Source organism: Liolophura sinensis, chromosome 5 (assembly GCF_032854445.1).
Source record: "Liolophura sinensis isolate JHLJ2023 chromosome 5, CUHK_Ljap_v2, whole genome shotgun sequence".
Lineage (NCBI taxonomy): Eukaryota > Metazoa > Mollusca > Polyplacophora > Chitonida > Chitonidae > Liolophura > Liolophura sinensis.
Window position 1 is genome coordinate 17,395,050 of NC_088299.1, and position 25,155 is coordinate 17,420,204.

Consider the following 25,155-nt stretch of genomic DNA (forward strand, 5'->3'; position numbering starts at 1 on the left):
TTAACTCTAGCCAATGAGATATCACTTTTATCAGTGAAGGAAAACCTGACATTTCACCTGAATACAAATAATAAATGTACACATTTATTTGTTATAGCTTGAATACACAATAATTGTTTTGTACACCACGGCAAAAGAAAAAAAAAAGCTGAAATATGATTACATATATATGTAGGAGTCTTTTGTGCTTTTACTTCCTTTTCTGGTAACAAACAATTCTGAATCATTCCCATATATGAATTAATTTTCATGTTTATAAGTTTTGTTTTTTAGTATATTTGCAGAGAAAAATGCCCCAAAAAAATAAAGGTCATGAAATATTACTTTTTGGTGCCCAAACATACATTTTTCAAGTAGGTTCCCAGTAAAACCTCAAAATGCTTTTCACAAAGATCAATATAATTTTTTTGGCCTAGCAGCTCAACACTAGTGTGGCTGCAGTTTAAGTTAGCACTGCACTGCCTTATATGTGACTGACACGCAGGGATATTGACAGCTCCCTTTTAGTGCAATGTAAATTGTCATATTTAAATGTATTGATTGTCATCAAAGTTTTTCTGATTTATTTGTTATAGTGGCATTGTACAGGAAGCACAGCTGATGCATGCTGTCAGGCTGAGTTTGTACTTAAAGTTTAAGTCGAGTGTATAAAAGTGCACTTTCAGCTGGAAGCACATGAAGGCCTTAAAATGACACTTTGGATTCCAACATGTAAGTTTTTATGATGAAAAATTAATCAGAGGTCACAAAAACTTTGAAGTGGATGCTATAAGGGGGATAAATCAAACACAACATGGGAGACTGTGTCATCTGAGAATGCCAAACTTGAGGTGTAATCCAGAAAGTGATTTGACTCGAAAAACAAATGAAACTGATCCATTCATCATGTTGATGGGCCTTGGGATCTGTCGTGTCTCAGTTCCTGTCTTATATTTGGCCTGTCAGATTGGTGCAGTTTTTTTCACGCCCTTTGTGTCAGCTGAGGTCAGCTGTGTCCAGTGTTGTTGGTATCTGACAGGAACCATTTTGTTTTACTCAGAGGATAATTATGTGGAGAGCTCCCGCCTGTCTGTGACAACCCACATCCAGTCGCAGGTAGCTCACAGAATAGACCTCGCTTGTGACACATGTATTTTCTGATATGCGATTGTTAGCTTCGTCTTTACATGTATCTTTTTTGTAAATCTTTATATATTTCCTTTAACGGAGTGCTCCAGTTGGTAAGTGTTGTACTTTGATAGAAAAGGACAATTTTTCATTCTTGAATTTCCAAAAAAAATAGTGTTTACAAAATATCAATAGTGTTTGATATTATAGGAATTATTGATATGTTCCGATACTTGTCGATGAATGACTTATTTCCTCCTTTGTGGATAGGTATGACATTTGCTGTTTATTTCAGTACTGGTATAGGAACTTGTTGTTATGCACTTGTTTGATATTGAAGTCAAAGATTGTGTTACGACTGATGTAGACCGTTTTAAAACTTTAGCATTTATACATTGAAGACCACAGGCTTTTTCCTCATCTTCTGGACATAATTTTTCGCAAACATTCTTTTCGGTAACAGTAGGAATAGAGAAAGTATAATCTTTTGGTACTTTTTCACTGATAACACATTTTAATTTGCTAAGGTTTGGCTTTACTGTGAAAGATCTCGATTGTGAAATACTTCTGGTACAAAATTTCCAATTCTGGAAGAAGTTCTTAAATAAATTGGAGATCTGTTCCGAATCATCAGTTCCCTGTAAATCCTTCTTGTTGTTCTACTTCATAACAAATACATGTTACTAACATGTATAGCGGCATTGTGTTTTGGAACTCTCGTTTTAATGTGTTCTTTCCGTTCAGAAACTTGCAGAAATAGTACTGAATTTAATTGCTCTGCAGCTAATTGCATGTCTTAAAAAGGGCTGGAATGAATGACTGGAGCTTATAATCTACCTTGGCAATGTTTATATATATCATGGAGACGAAAGGGCTGGAGAACGAGACAATTCATTCCGCAATCAATTAAGAATTAAGTCAGGCTTTGTACACTGGTTTAATGAGAGACTATTTTCTCTTGACATTGGTAGTTCACTACCTTGAGGGATAAAAAACTGATATCTGTGAGGTAATTTTCACAATTGTATTTTTAAGTGTAATTATGATAAATAACCTAAAATTTCACCTTTGATTTTAAGTTGCACATTTTATGTGATTCTGAGAGCTCAGTTCATCTTAGTGAGGTGTTTTGAGGTTCCCTTGTAAGGTAGGATATGATATCCGACTGGAAAATTGTGAATTTCAGCTTGAAAAATAATCCGTATGTTTGATGACATGACTGTTAGCCTCTAAAAATGAACGTTTTGCAGCAAAATATTTGGTTGTTTGTTGCAGATGCTACATGTAAACTTCTCTAAGTCATATTAAAAACATTCCTGAAAATTCCTGCATTTTTAGATGCTAACAAAGGTCAGAAACAATTTCATGTACTTTTAGTGTTGATACTTCCTCACTCGTGTATCACCTTACCTTTGAAGCAAACCTCAAAACACCTTTCAAGATCAATGGAACTCTCAGAATCAGGTATAATCAGTAACCTGTCTGTGAACAGAATTTGAGGTTAAATGCGGCATTCAGTGGGAGCCTCACCACTTCCCGTTTCGGATGATGTATGGTTGTTGTCAAACAACACCAGGGAAGCATCCACTTTCTACAAGGTTATAACATGTTAGACCGCTCCATCATTTGTAATGTAAACCTGAGCCAGGTGTATGATTTATGCAATACAACAGTTTCTCAGGGGAGAGCAGATATATAATTAAAGTACCATAAAAATATAATTAAATAACCGATAAAGAAAAACTATATGGGCTTAATCCTAGATATATCTTATGGGCTTTCCAAATTAGTTTTCGTACACATGACTAAACTTAGTTTTTGTAAGGAACACTTTGATGCAGAGTAAGACCAAAGTGGTTTTGTGATCAGTGGATGACACAGAGGATAGGGTTTTAATGATTGTCCCTCTCCAGATGGGATATATAGAGGCCACTCTTCCTACAAGAGGTCATCATCGTGTTGGAACCATGTCTATCAAGAGATAAACTTTTAGTACTAGATAAGCATTAGATCCTGCACATTTCTGTGGCTCTATATTTCCACTCTGTTCTTTTGTGGCATAATCTCATAATCTTTGGCCAGTGTATAACTTAAAGACGTCTCGATAAACAGCTATCACACAGTGGTATTATTTGGTGGGGATCCAAAACATGCACCTAGTGATCGATAGTGGTACGTGTAAAGATGATGTACGTGTAGAGTTACCCAAATTGTTCCAACTTGGGGGACTGCCATGGCAGCTGGATCATGTAAATAGGTATTTGCCATACTGATACACCAAAATAAGGACATAATTGTCTGGCAAAATAGAGATGGAACTCCAAGATTTAGAGCAACAGTTTTAATCTTTTCCTTAGTTGCACATTGCAATGTACATTTACCTGTTGTAAAACATATGGTTAAGTTGTCCAATTTGGGGTTACCATGGCAACCATATCACCACTGCAAAATTTTCCAGGTGATGGGTGCATTCCCACTGTGGATATGTTGACTTTTTATGTTTCATAAAAAAACAAATTCTCTTTGAGCTAGTTATCTGTTTATCTGTGGCTAATTTGTACTGTCATCAGTCTTCTAGAATCTCCATGTGCTTGTTTTTCTTTTTATTCAGTTTATATTCATGTTACCCAAGTGGCTGTTTTCTCAAAATGAGAAAACAAGTATATATAGTTACAGGACACTCCTCTGTGGTTATACAATGTTCTTCTACATCTGTACAATGTTCTATAGCTGTACAACATGTTGTTCTGTTGCTGTACTGTCTTGTTCTATATTTGTAGGCATGTTCTATAGCAGTAAAATTTCTGTTGCTGTAGGCATGTTCTATAGTTGTACAATGTTCTATTGCTGTAAGCATGTTGTGTAACTGTATAGTGTTCTTTTGCTGTAAGCATTTTCTATAGCTGTACAATGTGCTTTTGTTGTAGGCATGTTTTATAGCTGTACAATGTTCTTTTGTTGTAGGTATGTTCTATAGTTGCACAATGTTCTATTGTTGTAGGCATGTTCTGTGGCTGTACAATGTTCTGTTGCTGTAAACATGTTCTTTAGTTGTACAATGTTCTATTGTTATAGGCATGCTCTGTAGCTGTGCAATGTTCTATCACTGTAGGCATGTTCTGTAACTGTATACTGTTCTTCTGCTGTAAGGATTTTCTATAGCTGTACAATGTTATTTTGTTGTGGGCATGTTCTACAGCTGTACAATGTTCTATTGCTGTAGGTATGTTCTATAACTGTACAATGTTCTATTGCTGTAGGCATGCTTTGTAGCTGTGCAATGTTCTATCACTGTAGGCATGTTCTGTAACTGTATACTGTTCTTCTGCTGTAAGCATTTTCTACAGCTGTATAATGTTCTTTTGTTGTAGGCATGTTCTACAGCTGTACAATGTTTTATTGCTGTAGGTATGTTCTATAACTGTACAATGTTCTATTGCTGTAGGCATGTTCTATATATATAGTGTTCTTTGGCTGTAACCATTTTCTATAGCTGTCGAATGTTCTTTTGTTGTAGGAATGTTCTATAGTTGTACGATGTCCTTTTGTTGTAGGCCTGTTCCATAGCTGTACAATGTTTTTTTGTTGTAGGCATGTTTTATAGTTGTACAATGTTCTGTTGCTGTAGGCATTTTCCATAGCTGTAAAATGTTCTATTGCTGTAGGCATGTTCTATAGCTGTACAATGTTCTATTGCTGTAGGCATTTTCCATAGCTGTAAAAGGTTCTATTGCTGTAAACATGTTCTTTAGTTGTACAATGTTCTATTGCTGTAGGCATTTTCCATAGCTGTAAAATTTTCTATTGCTATAGGCATGTTCTATAGCTGTACAATTTTCTATTGCTGTAGGCATGTTCTAGAACTGTACAATGCTCTATTGCTGTAGGCATGTTCAATAGCTGTACAATGTTCTATTGCTGTGGGCATGTTCCGTAGTTGTACAATGTTGCTCTGTTGCTGTGCAGTTTTGTTCTATAGTTGTACAATGGTCTATTTCTATACAATGTTCTATTGCTCTACATTGTTGTTTTAAACATATATATTGTTCTTCCATGGTTACACAGTGCTTCAGTTTAATACACATATACAAAGCTGTAAATTATACAATATTTTTCAATAGTTATCTGAAGGCTTTTTGGGTTGTATAATGTGGTCTAGTGATATAATTCTAGTTACGGCAATCCTCTGTTACAATGGTTTATTTACGTAAACGATTTATATAATTACAGAGTATTCTTATTCTTTCAATGACATTTACTACATTTTTTTCATTGGTAAATTTTGTCTTTTTAATAGCGTGTTTGTAAAATATATCCTGATGATCAGAAAATATGCCTTTTTCAATATAGCATCAGTGTAACACATAAACTGTCTTATCAGAATACCCTCACAAAAAAAAGTGGTGAAATATAATTCTGAGTTCGTGTTAAACCTTCAAGACAGCTTCATGGTCAATCCTGAGACCTGTTATAAAAGAATGCCAGCTCGTGCCTGTTTGTGACTGGGTGTCGCTCTATACCCTCTGCTACCTGACAATGCTGCCTTTGATCTTACCTGTAAACAAACTGCTCGTTAAGCTAAGGATGGCTTCATTAGGAATTCTCTGTTAAGTGTATATATGAGGCTGGTTTACTCACTATCAAGCTCATGTCCATGTTCATAACTGTCCCTCAGGTGGGCAGCAAAACGACTTGCTCAGGTGGCGCAGTCTTCCCTACGCTCATTCATCCCACGTGTGTTTACCCATTGTCAGTTAATTATAAACTGTGTGTGGGAGCAGAATTAGGGCAATAAGATAGGCTGAAGATAAAAGAAGATTGAGAAGAGCATTGTTAGCGCGAAGTGTGCCTGTGTTGTTCTGTATATAAATGTACTACAGGTAGAGGTTACATTACCGCTGTTTTCACAAATAGCCTAAATCCGCCACAATTTCAACCACATTATAGTGCTTCTTTTGCATATATATGGGCTGTAATCTCATCTGTACTGTTTATTTTGTATTTTTTGTGAATTTCAGTAGTCTTGAAGCATGTGCAGACTGTATGAATTATAATTTCAGTTTGCATCTGAAGTTATACTTTAGGTTGTTGATTTTGTTGAGGGTTTAAGGTAGAGGAGTTTATGTGAGTAGCCTGTGATTACTGCAAGCACATCACTGGTACATACATGTATTTGATGTACATATAATGGTGTAGTAGATCAATATCTTATAGAGGGACAAATGTCTAACTCCTCTACTGTGTTAAAAGCAAAACCCATTATATACTTACATACAAATGTGCCAAGACTTTAGGCCTCCCTTAAAAACATGTCTGTTATGCGTACCCCAACCCTGGCTTTTTGAAAAGATCAGCGGTCAGTCAGGAATGCTGCTTTTCTGGTCAATGATCACCACTGTGATGACTTTTAAAATCAGACAATGCTGTAGAAATTACATTCAGAACATAAAAAAACAAGACGGGCATTTCTAATCAAAAAGAAAATAGAAATTTTGCAAGAACATAAAAAAAAACGATACTACATAAGTGGCCATTAAAAACATTTGAGCAGGGTTATGCCCGCATATTTTTACGAATGGCCGTATTCACTGTTCCTTTTGAACAGTGTTGGGTGGCATGATTTGTTTTCTAGCGGTACAGGTAGTTCTGTACCTGATGACGTAGTGGTGCTGGTGCGGATGCATTTTCTGACCATTCCGTGTTCTAAATGTGGGTAAATGAATTCAAAACTTAGCTGTGTTACAGAGGTATGGTGTATATAAGTTACCTGTGTACTTGTCAACACCTTCACCACTTGCAGGTAAATGCATGATATTGTGGACATTACGGAATGTGTTTGACCTTCGCACCACATTTATCTGCATGACATTTTGGACATTCGGACAAGTGTAACAGTGATGAGAGCAGATGATATGAGTTTGTGTGTGCGTGTATAGGACATGTAAGTTTACAAGGTTAGAGGATACGAAGTGTTGATGATTACTCGTATAATAACCTCCTGAATCTCAGATCAGAACTGTACTCTTAATGGACGATGCTAAAAATATGATGCATCTGTCTGCCATTATCTAGGTGAGCATATGTCCATAGACCCTAATTCTTCAACCTTTTCAACGGCTTCTGTAACCAGTGTTTTGAGACATTCTGAGTGAACTCTGGGGTGTTGCGAAATAATTTGCACAATTTATACAGCTTACATCTGGTAATAACGGCACAAAGAAATCATTTAGGAGTGATTATAATAGTACTATATATATATATATATATATATATATATATATTCCACTGCAAAGGTGGGAAGGTCTTCCAGCAACCTGGGGATGATTGTGAGTGTTCCCCTTACACCATAATGTTGACTGCCGTTGTATAAGTGAAATATTCTTGAGTACGATGTAAGCAATTGAATGAATATATGTATAAATATAAATTCCACTTAAAAAGCACTTAAGAGGTTGAAAGGTTGAAGATTTACAGTCTGTAACTACTGTACATACACAAGTACATCTGACTTTCCTACCCATAAACTGGGCAACAGCTCTACATGTAGGTGTAAAAGGAAGCTGATAACATAATTTGCACAAGAGTTTGTGTTTATGCAGTGTTTATTTGTTTGTGTCATTAAAGATGAAGTGAGTGAGTGCTTGGGATTTAATGTCGTACTGAACAATTTTTCGGTCATATGACGACGAAGGAATCTTTAGAGTGCATGTAATGTACTCTTTTATCTGGTGCTGCTTCATTGAGACGCTTTACCAAAGCCAAGTAAGCCGCCCCGCCCGAGCCATTACACTGATACTGGTCAACCAGTCGTTGCAATATCCACTGAATGCTGAACACCAAGAGAGGAAATTACTGCTGCCTCTTTATTAAGGTCTTAGGTGTGACGTAACCCAGAATCGACTCTGGATCTACTGTTCCCGAAGCGGACGTTCTACCAACTGTGCTATCTGGGCCGGTCCATTAAAGAAGCTTGATGAAACTGTGCATATTTTTTCTTTACACCCCACAATTCTTTCAGAGTGTTTCAAAACATTGGTTGCAGAGGTGGTTGAACAATCAGGGTATCGAACAAGTGTCATGTTCTCTGATTTTGTCAGAAATTCATAAAATCATGGAAGGCTTTTGCATCTTTTGAATTATTGGACATATGAGACTATATCTGGTGTTCACATGCAGCATCTACATGTAGGAAGTGGAAATGCTAGGACTATAGAGGGGTTGCATGACCTACTTCGGGTAGCCATATTGGAGTACTGTGGCTACTGTGGGGGGTAGGAGGGGGGTGGGTAGTGGGGGCAGGGGTGAGTGAATTAGGACTCCAAGCTGATCCCGCACTCCCAATAGGCTCATTGATGATGTCATTTCTGAATATTTGCAGTCATTGATGGAAAATACACATAAAATAGGGGCTATTAAGACATAAAATATGCCTCAAAAATTAAAATTTTCTTCTCATTTTTATTAGCATGTAGTTTTAAATATCCCTTAAAGTCATACATTTGTTTTATAGCACCTTTCATGTATTTTTTAAGGTCACGGTTTACTTGAATTGCTAATGACCATTAATTATGTTTACGCTCTGGCTGCTCTGTTTATGCTCTGGCATCTCTGTTTATGCTCTGGCCATTCTGGATTCGTCCAGCTCATGAAACCGACATGCATTTGTATTTTAACGTGACATATTGTTAAGTATAGCGTAAAACACAAAGACTGAAATCATATCATGTAGTGTGGAACCCCTGCCATGATTTTATCCTGGTTGATTGAACACCTAATCATATCCTGGGATTCTTTGGAAAGTACAACTGAGTTATTGCTTGGTAGGAAGACAGTATATGCTGGGGAAAGCACAGTTATATGTAGCCAGTTAATATTTGATCAATTACATGTAATTTATGTAGTTCTGTTTCTTTATTTAATGGTATGGTGGGATGGTAGGGAAGTTCAGGAGAGCATTTAGGTACCATTAATCCATTTTTTCAAACTAAATTTGGTCATTTTTTTGTGTTTGAGTGAGTTACAGATAGAATCTGTTTCGAATCTGTTGTTGTAGACAAAATTTGTACATGCACACAGTTCCTACATGTTCTTCGTGCTGTCATTAATTTTTTTTGACATAGGCTATTTACTAGGTGAGAAGTACCAAACAGAGACTTTTTGCGAGATGTTGCAGCTATTGTAAAATTTGCTTTTGTTGAGCCCTCATGAAATGGTGAGGGTAGTGGGTGGAGGAAGCTGGAGTGCTCTGGATAAAGCACTAGCTTCTGAAGCTTGACCCAATAGGTGACAAATCCTACTGGTTAATTAGCTCTGCCCAGAGTTGAACCAGAATTGAAGGCCCTAATGAACCACTTCATTAGCAAGCGTTTTTGCTGATCTAGAAGTATGAGCACTTTCAATATGGAATGACTACCTGTATGTGTTAAAAACTCAGACTCAGCTGTCATTACTAATTAAAATCTTGCTGGTTTGCATTTAACCTAACTGTGTGCATGAGTCTTTTGTACTCACCTATTTAATGTACAGGTACATAGGTGTTAATCATCTCTCTATGACGCAGGTACCAATCTCCCCCTGCTCCACACACATGGACCTGTACACATAATGCACTGTCAGGCTTAAGATATCTGTGAACAAGTACAAATCTTCAATAACTAAGCGTCCCCCAAAAAGTTGATGTCTTCTAGCACTGACACCCATCGTTACCAAATTTAAAATAGCCAGCTGTGTGAGTTAAATGTTTAATTAGAATGTCAAAAATTTGGTTGACTGGCCGATAGACAGTTTATCTTGTAGAGCAGCTTGTCTTAGCTACATAAATTAGCATTGAAGTTGTTAATCTATCATGCAATTCTAAAACTCTGATTAAATAAATAAAAAAAAAACCAACGTGTACATGTTTGTTATGTCAAATTAATAACAATTAATGTAAAAAAAACATTAAAAGTAAAACACTTGAGGCAGGGAGATGATGCTGCTTGGCTCCAGCTGTAATCAACTCTGGATGTTGAGCAGGTACCTGGTGAGGTCAAGAGCAGTGGTTGGATCATGATTGATTGGTTTGTTCGTGACAGCTTTCCGAGATCAATGCAGCCGTTTAGACAATTTCACAAAACACTCTGAAGATCTCATTTGCCATATAACTATTTGATACTGAATTCCAGCAGTTTGTGTGTTAATTAAGTGGCAACACACACTAGTGACTTCACAAAAGGCTGCTGCTGAACCTGCATTATTTCAAATGCATTTTTATTACTACATGTAGTTGGTTTCATTCAAGCATTGAGATGTACCTACTGCCTCTGTTGAGATTACATCTCTGATAGATTTGTCCGCCATACTTTTTACTACAGCGATGTCGAAGGCGAGGTTCGTGCATGACGTCACCTGATCTGAGATGACTATTTTCACGTTGTGTAAACAACTGCACATGATGGTGAACGTTTTGAACTGTTGAGCAGTGGGTTCATGGGTATTATTATCATCTCTGTTCATGCTCAAGCTGAACCATAGCAATTTAAATATATTTACATACTTTTCACTTGATTTTGCATTTACAAAATTCACAGACGATACAACAATAGTTATCGTGGGTTCTTCACTGTGTCCTGGACACTGCATGATCCAAGGCTTCTTTTCTCACATGCCACATGAAGAGCGGTGACTTGATTTGCCTTTAACTCTACACAAATGCCGCCGCTTGCCTTGGCATACATGATTACTTCTTCGGACTCTCTTTTCATGCCTTCTTTCATGGGCGCCGCCATGTTGAATAAGTTAATATTCATTAGCTAATATGTGAGTAAATAGTTCATTTTTATTTTGGATGTTTGTGATTAATTCACATGCAGGTAGTTGCTTGATTTTATATGCAGATGTAGGTATTTTGCTTGATTTTATATGCAGATGTAGGTATTTTGCTTGATTTTATATGCAGATGTAGGTATTTTGCTTGATTTTACATGCAGATGTAGGTATTTTGCTTGATTTTATATGCAGATGTAGGTAATTTGCTTGATTTTATATGCAGATGTAGGTATTTTGCTTGATTTTATATGCAGATGTAGGTATTTTGCTTGATTTTATATGCAGATGTAGGTATTTTGCTTGAATTGCTTGAAAATATCTGATACTCCCTTATGAACAATTATCCCCAAATTTGGGGGGAAATCACTGCTCTGATGTCTTGTCTCAGTACGGTAGGATCATGTGGAAAGGTTCGTGATCTTGAATGAGTTGGTTTAAGAAATTCTCAAACAATACCGCAGCCTGTTTTATGGCATTTTTGTACTTCATATCATTATGGTTTTGATTGTCTTCCAAAAACATGCATTGATTAGTAAGGCACACCAATTTAACGTTTTGTGCAGAATGAATCTCTTTTCTATGTTGTTGAAAGGTATGAAAATAAAACTGAAAAACAATCTAATTTGTGGGAAAGGTGGGCTGTGCCAGCAAATGTTTCTTGTTAAGGACTTATCAGTGTGATTGGAAATCCTTAAAAAATAGTAAGAGGGGGCACGTTACAAAAATGTGGATTTTCAGTTTTACTTTTAGTCCATTTTGGGACTGTTTAGTGTCTACTCGCCCATAAAATACAAAATAAAATTTATGTGGCTTAAACTGTATGGATCAATTAATACCAGGTGTGTTGTTAACCAGGAAACTTGTCAACAGTTTGATTTTTTTTTTGAAAGTGAAATATACATGAACGGAACTTGAAATCAGCGAGATCCAGAATGAATTTGATCCCAACGGTGGATGCATGTTTTCGGCCACTGTGTCAGTCTCTCTGCTGACTGACAGCTTGCTATTCCGCTACATTAAGCTGGGTATGAAACTGGAGGTATAGTCATGTTTATAATCTCAATAGTGCTTTAAAGAGGCTGTACCAAAACTTTTTGGCACCAAATGCATATGCGCATTCAAATTGTCTGTATATATTTACCAAGAATTAATTATTGCAAGTTATTGCTTTTCAGTCAATATCAGACTTGTATCTGTATTATTTATTGTGTTAAAATTATTCTAAGTTTGAAATGATTCTAAGTTTGAAACAGTTATAATGTGAGCCTCTTAATAAATTTTGTGAATTCCTTTACTGATTTCGAACAGTAACACTAGTATGCACGGAAGAGGCTGATTCTCTTGACAGGTAAATAATTGGGCTATTCCGAAATAATAGCAAAAATTTGATTTGCACGGATTGATTATTTTTCAAAAATATCCATTATGACCTCTTTACAGCATGTAAAAAAGGTCCAGCATGTGACAGTAGGCTGTGTGAGATGACCATCACTGTATCCTAGATCCTTTTGAGTTAGAGGCTATAGTCCATTTCTTTTAATCTGTTACCAGTATACCGCTCCCTGTAAAATCAGATTTATTCACTATCAAGGTTGCCTTTTGTTAGACTCGATATGTTGGACATAAATATTACTGTAAGGTGGCAATTTTGGTAACGAGTATGGCAGATTTTACAGATAGCTGAATATCGGCGAGAAATTAAAAGAAACAGACTACAGTTATTTGGCTGTATAACATGTACATGTAACTAGCAGATCAAAGATGTACTGGATTATAATCCAGCCTCTCTCTAATTAAATCACACTGTGTGTAAGATGATGATATGATTCTCGTGCCATTGTGATTGTGCATGGCCACTGTGGTGCTACCCGGCTATCAATGACGCACACCTGTATAATATAACACCCCAGGTGGATCGCAGGGTATTGACTGTACATGTAGATGGTCGGGCATTGTGTGTCTGGCTGGTGGGTACCTTTGATCTTGGTGGCTCTTGGTGCCAAGGGTCCGAGAGCCAACCCACATTGCATTTCCATCACATTAGTGGTCAGCGACAAGAGCTGTGTCAATATGAAGGCAGGAAATTCTGAACTTTATGATGGGCGCACACTTGTACATGTTTGAAGCTGCCATTAACTGTCTCACTATATGTATACATGTACATGTGTGGAGATCGAGTTTAGCATCCATTGTATCTCCAGGCAGATAGGATGTCTGTCCCATAATGGCATATAGATCTGTGTGAAAACTGCAGACTAACAGTACACTTATTTTATATACAGATGTACTGGACATATGTAGTGTTGCATGTCACACTCAGCGGGTGACGTTGACAGATTGAATACAGCCAAGCTTTGGCTGGTTGGGAGGTGACTTTATTCAAGCCAAATGGCAGTAGTATTCCCCTCAGCTGTCATGATATAATCTCCAGTACCAATTTTATTATCCACACAGCATCCATGCAGAAGAAGCGGTAATATCATGTATGGGTACTACATGGGCGGTAATATCATGTATGGGTACTACATGGGCGGTAATATCATGTATGGGTACTACATGGGCGGTAAAATCATGTATGGGTACTACATGGGCGGTAATATCATGTATGGGTACTACATGGGCGGTAATATCATGTATGGGTACTACATGGGTGGTAAAATCATGTATGGGTACTACATGGGCGGTAATATCATGTATGGGTACTACATGGGCGGTAATATCATGTATGGGTACTACATGGGTGGTAAAATCATGTATGGGTACTACATGGGTGGTGATATCAAGTGACACATTTTGGCTGTGTTCTGATTGATTCATCAACTTTATGGGGACTCTAAAGAATTTTTTGGTTAAGTTTGATTAATTTATTATCAGAAAACATTTTTTGATGTGTCCACATCAAAGGTATCACATCAAGACCTTATGTGCTTCTGAGAGCGATTCTTTACACACAGAACATTTATATTGCTAATAATTAGGTGAAATGAAGCAGTCATTAATGGAACGTTATTTTGAACTTTTTGAACTTATTATTATTGCAGACAGACACACAGAAACACAGACAGGCAGACAGGCAGACAGACGGACAGAAACACAGGCAGACAGATAGACAGACAGACAGACTGTGAATGAATGAATGGTTATGGTTTGACTCCACAATATTTTATATTTTTGATTTGTACAGCTACACTGTAGGGAGACGGATAAGCTTAGGGTGTGAGTGAATGAATAGACAAAATGTGCATGAAGGGTTTCCATTTAAAAGAATATCTTCATTGGGTAAACAGGAAGCTGCAGTAGCAGCGGTTCTATAGCTAATTACCAGAAGTTTACCCTAAGTGTGTACTGATTGATTTTCTGTGAAATGTGACTGCAGAGTTCCAATGCCTGGGGCTCACCATGTATTGACTTGGCCACAACCAGTTCCCGTCTACTCATGTGGCAGATGCTAACTGCCGGTCACAAGATCCCTTAATACACCTGTACATGTTTGCACCTGAGTGTTGCCTGTGTTGTCAGGATTGATTGGATGGATAGAGCAGCCATGGGCCATGCTCCCCCGGCAGTCTAAGAGACTTTGTGAACTGTTCGGGTTATCATGGGAGGTAGAGAGAATGCCAGATGACTAGCGGGGTTAAGTTGTGACAGATGTGGCCCTAAGCTTACATAGCTTACCTGGCCAGAGGTGAGGTTTATGACTCCGGTAGTCTCTAGGCCTAAACTGACATGTGACAGAATCAGGTAAAGATATTTTTTTGTTTTTGTTTTTAGCATTCTGCAGAGAGTTGATATTGCTTTATTTGTGAGTTAATTTTGGGTTACAAATCCCCATGCTATGAGGTTAACTGAACTAGCCGTGGTTTAGGTTTTTGTTTTGGATAGCAGTATAGAAAACCATGCCTGCCCATGTGTATAAAGTGCAGTACAAAACAGTGATTAGGTTAGTTAAATCATGTGACGTTACATGAAGTTTACTATATAAAGTCACGTAAAATTTCATGGGATTTTTTTTACCAGTTTAATGCAGCATCTTGGTTTAATTTGTGAAAACTTCCTTAAAATTACAGATAATTTACTGGTGTAAACCTAAAGTTAATATAAGGGATGATCTACCAGTTTCTGTCCATGGTTAATTTCTTTCCTCAACATGTCGTCTGCATGTGCAGGCTAGTTCTCCATGTCAGAACATAATATACAGTATAAAGACCAAATTTTCTATGTTACACAAATTGCAGATGTTAAAGTGCATAAGCATGACCATCTTTCAAAAGTTTGGTAATTTTGTTATTGTTGATTATTTGTTTATTGTTTATATAATTACATTTCAAAGTTCATAAATAAAAAGTCACCAGTGACAATTGAAATGGAAAGAAACAGAATTTATCGATTGACAGTGAGGTTTTAAGAACAACAGCGTGTAATAAGATCATCGAGTGGTAGTGCAAAATAGCACTAAGGTAAATAGACAAATGTTTATAGGGGCCTCCGTGGCTCAGTCGGTTAAAGCGCTAGCGCAGCGTAATGACCCAGGAGTCTCTCACCAATGCGGTCGCTGTGAGTTCAAGTCCAGCTCATGCTGGCGGCCGTACGTGAGAAGGTCTGTCAGCAACCTGCGGATGGTCGTGGGTTTCCCCCGGGCTCTGCCCGGTTTCCACCCACCATAATGCTGACCGCCATCGTATGAGTGAAATATTCTTGAGTACGGCGTAAAACACCAATCAAAAAAAAAAAAAAAAAAAAAATCAAATGTTTATAATATGTTTTTGAGGTAATGCTAGCTATCTCTGTCGTGTGTTTGAATACATATACCATGTACATGTACAACTGTTCCTGAACATTATAATGTAAGAATTCCTGACTGGGTGTTTGTATTGTGTGCTGTGAACAGGTTCATTATATGAATATGACTCACATTTATCTGCAGTGAACTGATGAGGATTGGATGCCAGTGTCCAGTAGCATTTGTGTGTTGGTTATTCTGCATTATTGTTTGGCAGCCATGGTAATTTGTTATTCTTATTGATCTGACTGGCTTGGCAGTGCATAATTTCTATAGAAATCTGCTGTGCATGGCGTTAATCATCACAAGATGAGTGGAGTATAATGTAGTGACTGAACTGATGACATAAGCACATTATAACTTGCCAAATTTTCCATGGTGTTGATCATCACAAGATGAGTGGAGTATAATATAGTGACTGAACTGATGACATAAGCACATTATAACTTACCAATTTTCCATGGTGTTGATCATCACAAGATGAGTGGAGTATAATATAGTGACTGAACTGATGACATAAGCACATTATAACTTGCCAATTTTCCATGGTGTTGATCATCACAAGATGAGTGGAGTATAATATAGTGACTGAACTGATGACATAAGCACATTATAACTTACCAATTTTTCCATGGTGTTGATCATCACAAGATGAGTGGAGTATAATATATTGACTGAAATGATGACATAAGCACATTATAACTTGCCAATTTTTCCATGGTGTTGATCATCACAAGATGAGTGGAGTATAATATAGTGACTGAACTGATGACATAAGCACATTATAACTTACCAATTTTCCATGGTGTTGATCATCACAAGATGAGTGGAGTATAATGTAGTGACTGAACTGATGACATAAGCACATTATAACTTACCAATTTTTGCATGGTGTTGATCATCACAAGATGAGTGGAGTATAATATAGTGACTGAACTGATGACATAAGCACATTATAACTTGCCAATTTTTCCATGGTGTTGATCATCACAAGATGAGTGGAGTATAATGTAGTGACTGAACTGATGACATAAGCACATTATAACTTACCAATTTTTCCATGGTGTTAATCATCACAAGATGAGTGGAGTATAATATAGTGACTGAACTGATGACATAAGCACATTATAACTTACCAATTTTTCCATGGTGTTAATCATCACAAGATGAGTGGAGTATAATATAGTGACTGAACTGATGACATAAGCACATTATAACTTGCCAATTTTTCCATGGTGTTAATCATCACAAGATGAGTGGAGTATAATATAGTGACTGAACTGATGACATAAGCACATTATAACTTGCCAATTTTCCATGGTGTTGATCATCACAAGATGAGTGGAGTATAATATAGTGACTGAACTGATGACATAAGCACATTATAACTTGCCAATTTTTCCATGGTGTTGATCATCACAAGATGAGTGGAGTATAATGTAGTGACTGAACTGATGACATAAGCACATTATAACTTGCCAATTTTCCATGGTGTTAATCATCACAAGATGAGTGGAGTATAATGTAGTGACTGAACTGATGACATAAGCACATTATAACTTACCAATTTTTCCATGGTGTTAATCATCACAAGATGAGTGGAGTATAATATAGTGACTGAACTGATGACATAAGCACATTATAACTTGCCAATTTTTCCATGGTGTTGATCATCACAAGATGAGTGGAGTATAATATAGTGACTGAACTGATGACATAAGCACATTATAACTTGCCAATTTTCCATGGTGTTGATCATCACAAGATGAGTGGAGTATAATGTAGTGACTGAACTGATGACATAAGCACATTATAACTTACCAATTTTTCCATGGTGTTAATCATCACAAGATGAGTGGAGTATAATATAGTGACTGAACTGATGACATAAGCACATTATAACTTACCAATTTTTCCATGGTGTTGATCATCACAAGATGAGTGGAGTATAATGTAGTGACTGAACTGATGACATAAGCACATTATAACTTGCCAATTTTTCCATGGTGTTAATCATCACAAGATGAGTGGAGTATAATATAGTGACTGAACTGATGACATAAGCACATTATAACTTACCAATTTTCCATGGTGTTAATCATCACAAGATGAGTGGAGTATAATATAGTGACTGAACTGATGACAATACCACATTATAACTTGCCAATTTTTGCATGGTGTTGATCATCACAAGATGAGTGGAGTATAATATAGTGACTGAACTGATGACATAAGCACATTATAACTTACCAATTTTTGCATGGTGTTGATCATCACAAGATGAGTGGAGTATAATGTAGTGACTGAACTGATGACATAAGCACATTATAACTTACCAATTTTTCCATGGTGTTGATCATCACAAGATGAGTGGAGTATAATATAGTGACTGAACTGATGACATAACCACATTATAACTTACCAATTTTCCATGGTGTTAATCATCACAAGATGAGTGGAGTATAATATAGTGACTGAACTGATGACATAAGCACATTATAACTTGCCAATTTTTCCATGGTGTTAATCATCACAAGATGAGTGGAGTATAATGTAGTGACTGAACTGATGACATAACCACACTATAACTTGCCAATTTTTCCATGGTGTTAATCATCACAAGATGAGTGGAGTATAATATAGTGACTGAACTGATGACATAAGCACATTATAACTTGCCAATTTTTCCATGGTGTTAATCATCACAAGATGAGTGGAGTATAATATAGTGACTGAAATGATGACATAAGCACATTATAACTTGCCAATTTTTCCATGGTGTTAATCATCACAAAATGAGTGGAGTATAATATAGTGACTGAACTGATGACATAACCACACTATAACTTGCCAATTTTCCATGGTGTTAATCATCACAAGATGAGTGGAGTATAATATAGTGACTGAACTGATGACAATACCACATTATAACTTGCCAATTTTTGCATGGTGTTGATCATCACAAGATGAGTGGAGTATAATATAGTGACTGAACTGATGACATAAGCACATTATAACTTACCAATTTTTCCATGGTGTTGATCATCACAAGATGAGTGGAGTATAATATAGTGACTGAACTGATGACATAAGCACATTATAACTTACCAATTTTTCCATGGTGTTGATCATCACAAGATGAGTGGAGTATAATGTAGTGACTGAACTGATGACATAAGCACATTATAACTTGCCAATTTTTCCATGGTGTTAATCATCACAAGATGAGTGGAGTATAATATAGTGACTGAACTGATGACATAAGCACATTATAACTTGCCAATTTTCCATGGTGTTAATCATCACAAGATGAGTGGAGTATAATGTAGTGACTGAACTGATGACATAACCACATTATAACTTGCCAATTTTTGCATGGTGTTAATCATCACAAGATGAGTGGAGTATAATATAGTGACTGAACTGATGACATAAGCACATTATAACTTACCAATTTTTCCATGGTGTTGATCATCACAAGATGAGTGGAGTATAACATAGTGACTGAACTGATGACATAAGCACATTATAACTTGCCAATTTTTCCATGGTGTTGATCATCACAAGATGAGTGGAGTATAATATAGTGACTGAACTGATGACATAAGCACATTATAACTTACCAATTTTCCATGGTGTTAATCATCACAAGATGAGTGGAGTATAATATAGTGACTGAACTGATGACATAAGCACATTATAACTTACCAATTTTCCATGGTGTTAATCATCACAAGATGAGTGGAGTATAATATAGTGACTGAACTGATGACATAAGCACATTATAACTTACCAATTTTTCCATGGTGTTGATCATCACAAGATGAGTGGAGTATAATATAGTGACTGAACTGATGACATAAGCACATTATAACTTGCCAATTTTTCCATGGTGTTGATCATCACAAGATGAGTGGAGTATAATGTAGTGACTGAACTGATGACAATACCACATTATAACTTGCCAATTTTTGCATGGTGTTGATCATCACAAGATGAGTGGAGTATAATGTAGTGACTGAACTGATGACATAAGCACATTATAACTTGCCAATTTTTCCATGGTGTTAATCATCACAAGATGAGTGGAGTATAATATAGTGACTGAACTGATGACATAAGCACATTATAACTTGCCAATTTTCCATGGTGTTAATCATCACAAGATGAGTGGAGTATAATGTAGTGACTGAACTGATGACATAACCACATTATAACTTGCCAATTTTTGCATGGTGTTAATCATCACAAGATGAGTGGAGTATAATATAGTGACTGAACTGATGACATAAGCACATTATAACTTACCAATTTTTCCATGGTGTTGATCATCACAAGATGAGTGGAGTATAACATAGTGACTGAACTGATGACATAAGCACATTATAACTTGCCAATTTTTCCATGGTGTTGATCATCACAAGATGAGTGGAGTATAATATAGTGACTGAACTGATGACATAAGCACATTATAACTTACCAATTTTCCATGGTGTTAATCATCACAAGATGAGTGGAGTATAATATAGTGACTGAACTGATGACATAAGCACATTATAACTTACCAATTTTCCATGGTGTTAATCATCACAAGATGAGTGGAGTATAATATAGTGACTGAACTGATGACATAAGCACATTATAACTTACCAATTTTTCCATGGTGTTGATCATCACAAGATGAGTGGAGTATAATATAGTGACTGAACTGATGACATAAGCACATTATAACTTGCCAATTTTTCCATGGTGTTGATCATCACAAGATGAGTGGAGTATAATGTAGTGACTGAACTGATGACAATACCACATTATAACTTGCCAATTTTTGCATGGTGTTGATCATCACAAGATGAGTGGAGTATAATATAGTGACTGAACTGATGACATAAGCACATTATAACTTGCCAATTTTCCATGGTGTTGATCATCACAAGATGAGTGGAGTATAATATAGTGACTGAACTGATGACATAAGCACATTATAACTTGCCAATTTTCCATGGTGTTGATCATCACAAGATGAGTGGAGTATAATATAGTGACTGAACTGATGACATAACCACATTATAACTTGCCAATTTTCCATGGTGTTGATCATCACAAGATGAGTGGAGTATAATATAGTGACTGAACTGATGACATAAGCACATTATAACTTGCCAATTTTTCCATGGTGTTGATCATCACAAGATGAGTGGAGTATAATATAGTGACTGAACTGATGACATAAGCACATTATAACTTACCAATTTTTCCATGGTGTTAATCATCACAAGATGAGTGGAGTATAATGTAGTGACTGAACTGATGACATAAGCACATTATAACTTGCCAATTTTTCCATGGTGTTGATCATCACAAGATGAGTGGAGTATAATATAGTGACTGAACTGATGACATAAGCACATTATAACTTGCCAATTTTCCATGGTGTTGATCATCACAAGATGAGTGGAGTATAATGTAGTGACTGAACTGATGACATAAGCACATTATAACTTACCAATTTTTCCATGGTGTTCTCTTTTGCGTTGGGGTGCAAATTGATTTGTCACAGAATGGTGTAATGTAAGACTATTTCTTTTTCAGTACTTTAAAAGTAACAACCAATGACAGCTGTAATATATTGTATAGTATATTTATTGTTTATATAAGGTCATAAATTGCCATAAAGAGCCAAAGTTTATTGCATGATCCCCAAAAGAGCCAAATTTGCATGACCCCAAAAGCTGACCCCAAAAGCTTCCCAGTTGCTGAATACCCCAAAAAATCAAAAATCAAAATTAAGTAGCTTTTTTTCTACAAAAGTGCTTTTTTGGCAGATATATGTCATCAAATATTATATCTTCAGTGGTGAAACATTTTTCCAGTAAGGATTTATCCTAATCCTACCTTGTAAACAAACGTGAGAACATTGTAAACAAACGTGAGAACAAATTTCCATGATCAGAGTTCTCAGAATATAAAGGCAAAATGTGTAACTTACTCATGGGTGAACTTTGAAGTCATTTTCCTTATCTCCAGGAAGGAGGAAGGAAACATGTAATTATGTCAGCACAATCGCCTTGCCTAAGATATTCAGAAAGTTACCAGTAGAGATGCTCTTATACACATGTATGTTGGCCACTGGTGATCCAGGGTGTGCTCTATGAGATTGTACGGTATCCCAAAACACATAGTCTGAAAGAGAGTGGTAGGCTGATGCCATGTACCATATGCAGGAGTATTGCATTTCTTAGCACAGCTTATAATCAGCAGATGTTGTCAGGTTACAGTATTGGGTTTAAAGGTAGCGGGAACTGTGGAGGCCATGTGTTAATGAATGTTACTTCATCCCTCTGAGAAAGAAGATCAACGGTCGTTTTGGCCTGTACTTGTTTATGTCGAGAAATTCAAATTCAAGTTCACCTAGGTAAATGAATAAATGTGAGCGATGTGTTTCATTTATGTTACATATGTGCCTTTGGATGATTGTCTTTAACTTTGCATGCTTTAATAACCTTATTTGGAAGTAGGATTGTCAATCAGGGACTGATTCGACACTAAGCCATTTCTGTCTAAAAAATTGTGAAGATTTAAAACCTATCACGCAATTCTTTGTTTTTGTGTTGAAAATTGAAATTTGGACGCATTTGTCTCATAATAACATTTATGAGGTGGGACAAATGTCTAGAGATAACCTCCAGCTCGTATTTCTGATTTTGACCTCTATAATTATATTAATGTTCTGTTTACTGAATCACCCACAGCTACAGGTGTTTACCAGGATACAGTCTCTGTGGATCTGGGGTTAAACTCAACTTCCACTTCACACATCTGACAAACACTGTAGCATACAGCTGAAAGCTTATGTTCTAGAAAACATGGTTAGTCGTAAAGTTACTGCCTTTACATACATATTTACAGGGTTAGTATAAGGAACTGTCTGAAGTTTTATGTTATGTACATATTTTGTCAGGATACAAATTGTGTAGAAATTTACCTGTAATACTGCAGTGCTAAAGCTTAGCATACTCTTGATCACATGTCAGAATATGGCAACAGTGTGCGAACAACCACACCTCTCCTTCATCACCAGGCTGGTGTTCATATTCATGCATGTCCATCATGAATATGAACACCAGCCTGGTGATGAAGGAAAGGTGTGGTTGTTGCCATGTTCTGACATGTGATCAAGAGTATGCACAGTACAAGGAGAATACCTATAATTCTGATTTGCATGCACGTTTGATGATGTCCCTTTGTATACTGTTGTCCCTGTGTATAGTGATGTCCCTGTGTATTCTGATGTCCCTATGTATACTGAGGCCCCTATGTATACTGATGTCCGTGTGTATATTGATGTCCCTGTGTATTCTGATGTCCCTATGTATACTGAGGCCCCTATGTATACTGATGTCCGTGTGTATACTGATGTCCCTGTGTATTCTGATGTCCCTATGTATACTGATGTCCTGTGTATTCTGATGTCCCTGTGTATACTGATGTCCCTGTGCATACTGAAGCCCCTATATATACTGATGTCCCTGTGTATACTGATGTCCCTGTGTATACTGATGTCTCTGTGTATCCTGATGTCCCTGTGTATACTGATGTCCCTGTGTATACTGATGTCCCTATTATATTGATGTCCCTATGTTTGCTGATGTCCCTATTATATTGATGTCCCTGTGTATGCTGATGCCCCTATGTATACTGATGTCCTTATGTATACTGATGCCCCTATGTATACTGATGTCTCTATGTATACTGATGTCTCTATGTATACTGATGCCCCTATGTATACTGATGTCCGTGTGTAAACTGATGCCCCTATGTATACTGATGTCCCTGTGTATACTGATGCATCTAGCTAGATAGCAGGAGGCTCATAATGACAGGGTGGGTAGCCTACCGTCATGACCAACTGAACAACCCCCAAACAGGCAGAGATTAGAGCAGAGCAAATGTGGTATGTCCTTATGTATACTTATACATCTACAACTACATGCAGCTACATATAGCAGGAGGCTCATAATGACAGGGGGATGACCGTGGGGCATCAGTTAACACATGTTTTGTATGGGGCATATCAGTTTTCTTTTTATTGTTCCTTTATTAGCAATCAGCAGCTTGTGTGAACAGCTATTTGTGGGACTGGAGCCTCTTTGACCCCTGGCTAATTGGTTTCCATGGAATACTTTGGCCCCGGGGTACTTGGTCCCCTTATGGTACTTTGGCCCCTGGGTACTTTGCCCCATTTGGGTCACTTTGAGTACTTTGGTCTCTGGGTACTTGGTCCCCTTGGGTACTTTGGCCTCTTGACACTTGGGGTATTGGGCCCCTTTTTTGAGTACTTTTTTTGCCTTGGGGTACTTTGGCCCCTGGGTGCATTTTGACCCTTGGGGTACTTTGGCCCCTAGGTACTTTTTGCCCCTTGGGAAACTTTGGCCTCTGGATACTTAGGGCCCCTAGGGGTACTTGGGCCCCTTGGGGTAGTTGATTGTTTGGGTTTGTAGCTACAGGTTACTTGTGTGTCTGACAGCTAGTCATTTATAAAACATACAAGTACATATGCGATATTCTGCCAAGACTTGATGTTGTCTAGCACTTGTTTTGTGAATGGCCCATGCTACAGCATAATTTATTATTAAGATGTTTCAAAATGGACTATGTATATACATTGTATATACTAATTTTAACCAAAGTGATGATGCTGGTTAGGTAAGCATTTTCAGCATTTCAGTCTGAAGCTGTTGTCTACATGTATATGTACACAGTTGTCATATGGATCTTCTGTGATGTACCACCATTTTTCTGTGACGTGCCACCATTTTCTGTGATGCGCCACCATTTTCTGTTCTCTTCAGTGACCATGGATCTGCCAACACAAGGAAGGTTTGACTAGGGCTGTTTTGGTATTGTACATCATAAACCTGCCACCAAGTTGCATAAGATCTGCAATGCATGTGACGCTGCTACACGTGTGAAACTGTGCTGCAGTCCGGAGCTAGAGAGCACCCTTGGTAGATGTACAAACTGTATGTGTGGTACACCAGTAGTACACAGGCTACATGTACACTTAGTCTGCAGATTACATCATCACGAGTGCAGACTCCATCAGTGATAGCATCATCAGTACCATAATACAGTGCCTCAACGACTACTTCAGTGAAACAAGCAAGGTAAAGAGAAGAATTTCAAGTAGTCATCAGCCATGACGGATTCAGGTGAGTACTGTCAGTCATGCTATTTAAAAGTCACGATGGTGTTTCCGTGCATCATTTGTGAAGCATGTACACATGCAGTGTCAAGGATTCTTTGTCACATGGAATTGCTGCATGAGATCACTTGACTGTATAATGCTACAACTGTTAATTTCGACCCAGTTACAGATAAGTCTTAACCGGGTTATCCAATGAAATCCATCAGCACATATCCTCTTGTCAATCGTGTCTGTTATTTAATTGCCGGCATTA

At 37.2% G+C, this 25,155-nt stretch overlaps 1 protein-coding gene across 1 annotated transcript in view; it reads left to right on the forward strand.

Moving 5' to 3' along the window:
- LOC135465694 (adenylate cyclase type 2-like) overlaps positions 1 to 25,155 on the forward strand; it is a 90,586-nt gene that overhangs the window by 19,124 nt on the left and 46,307 nt on the right. The window contains 1 exon segment of the mRNA XM_064743003.1: positions 24,547 to 24,906. Within this exon segment, the coding sequence (XP_064599073.1) occupies positions 24,894 to 24,906 (13 nt within the window). The 5' untranslated portion in view covers positions 24,547 to 24,893.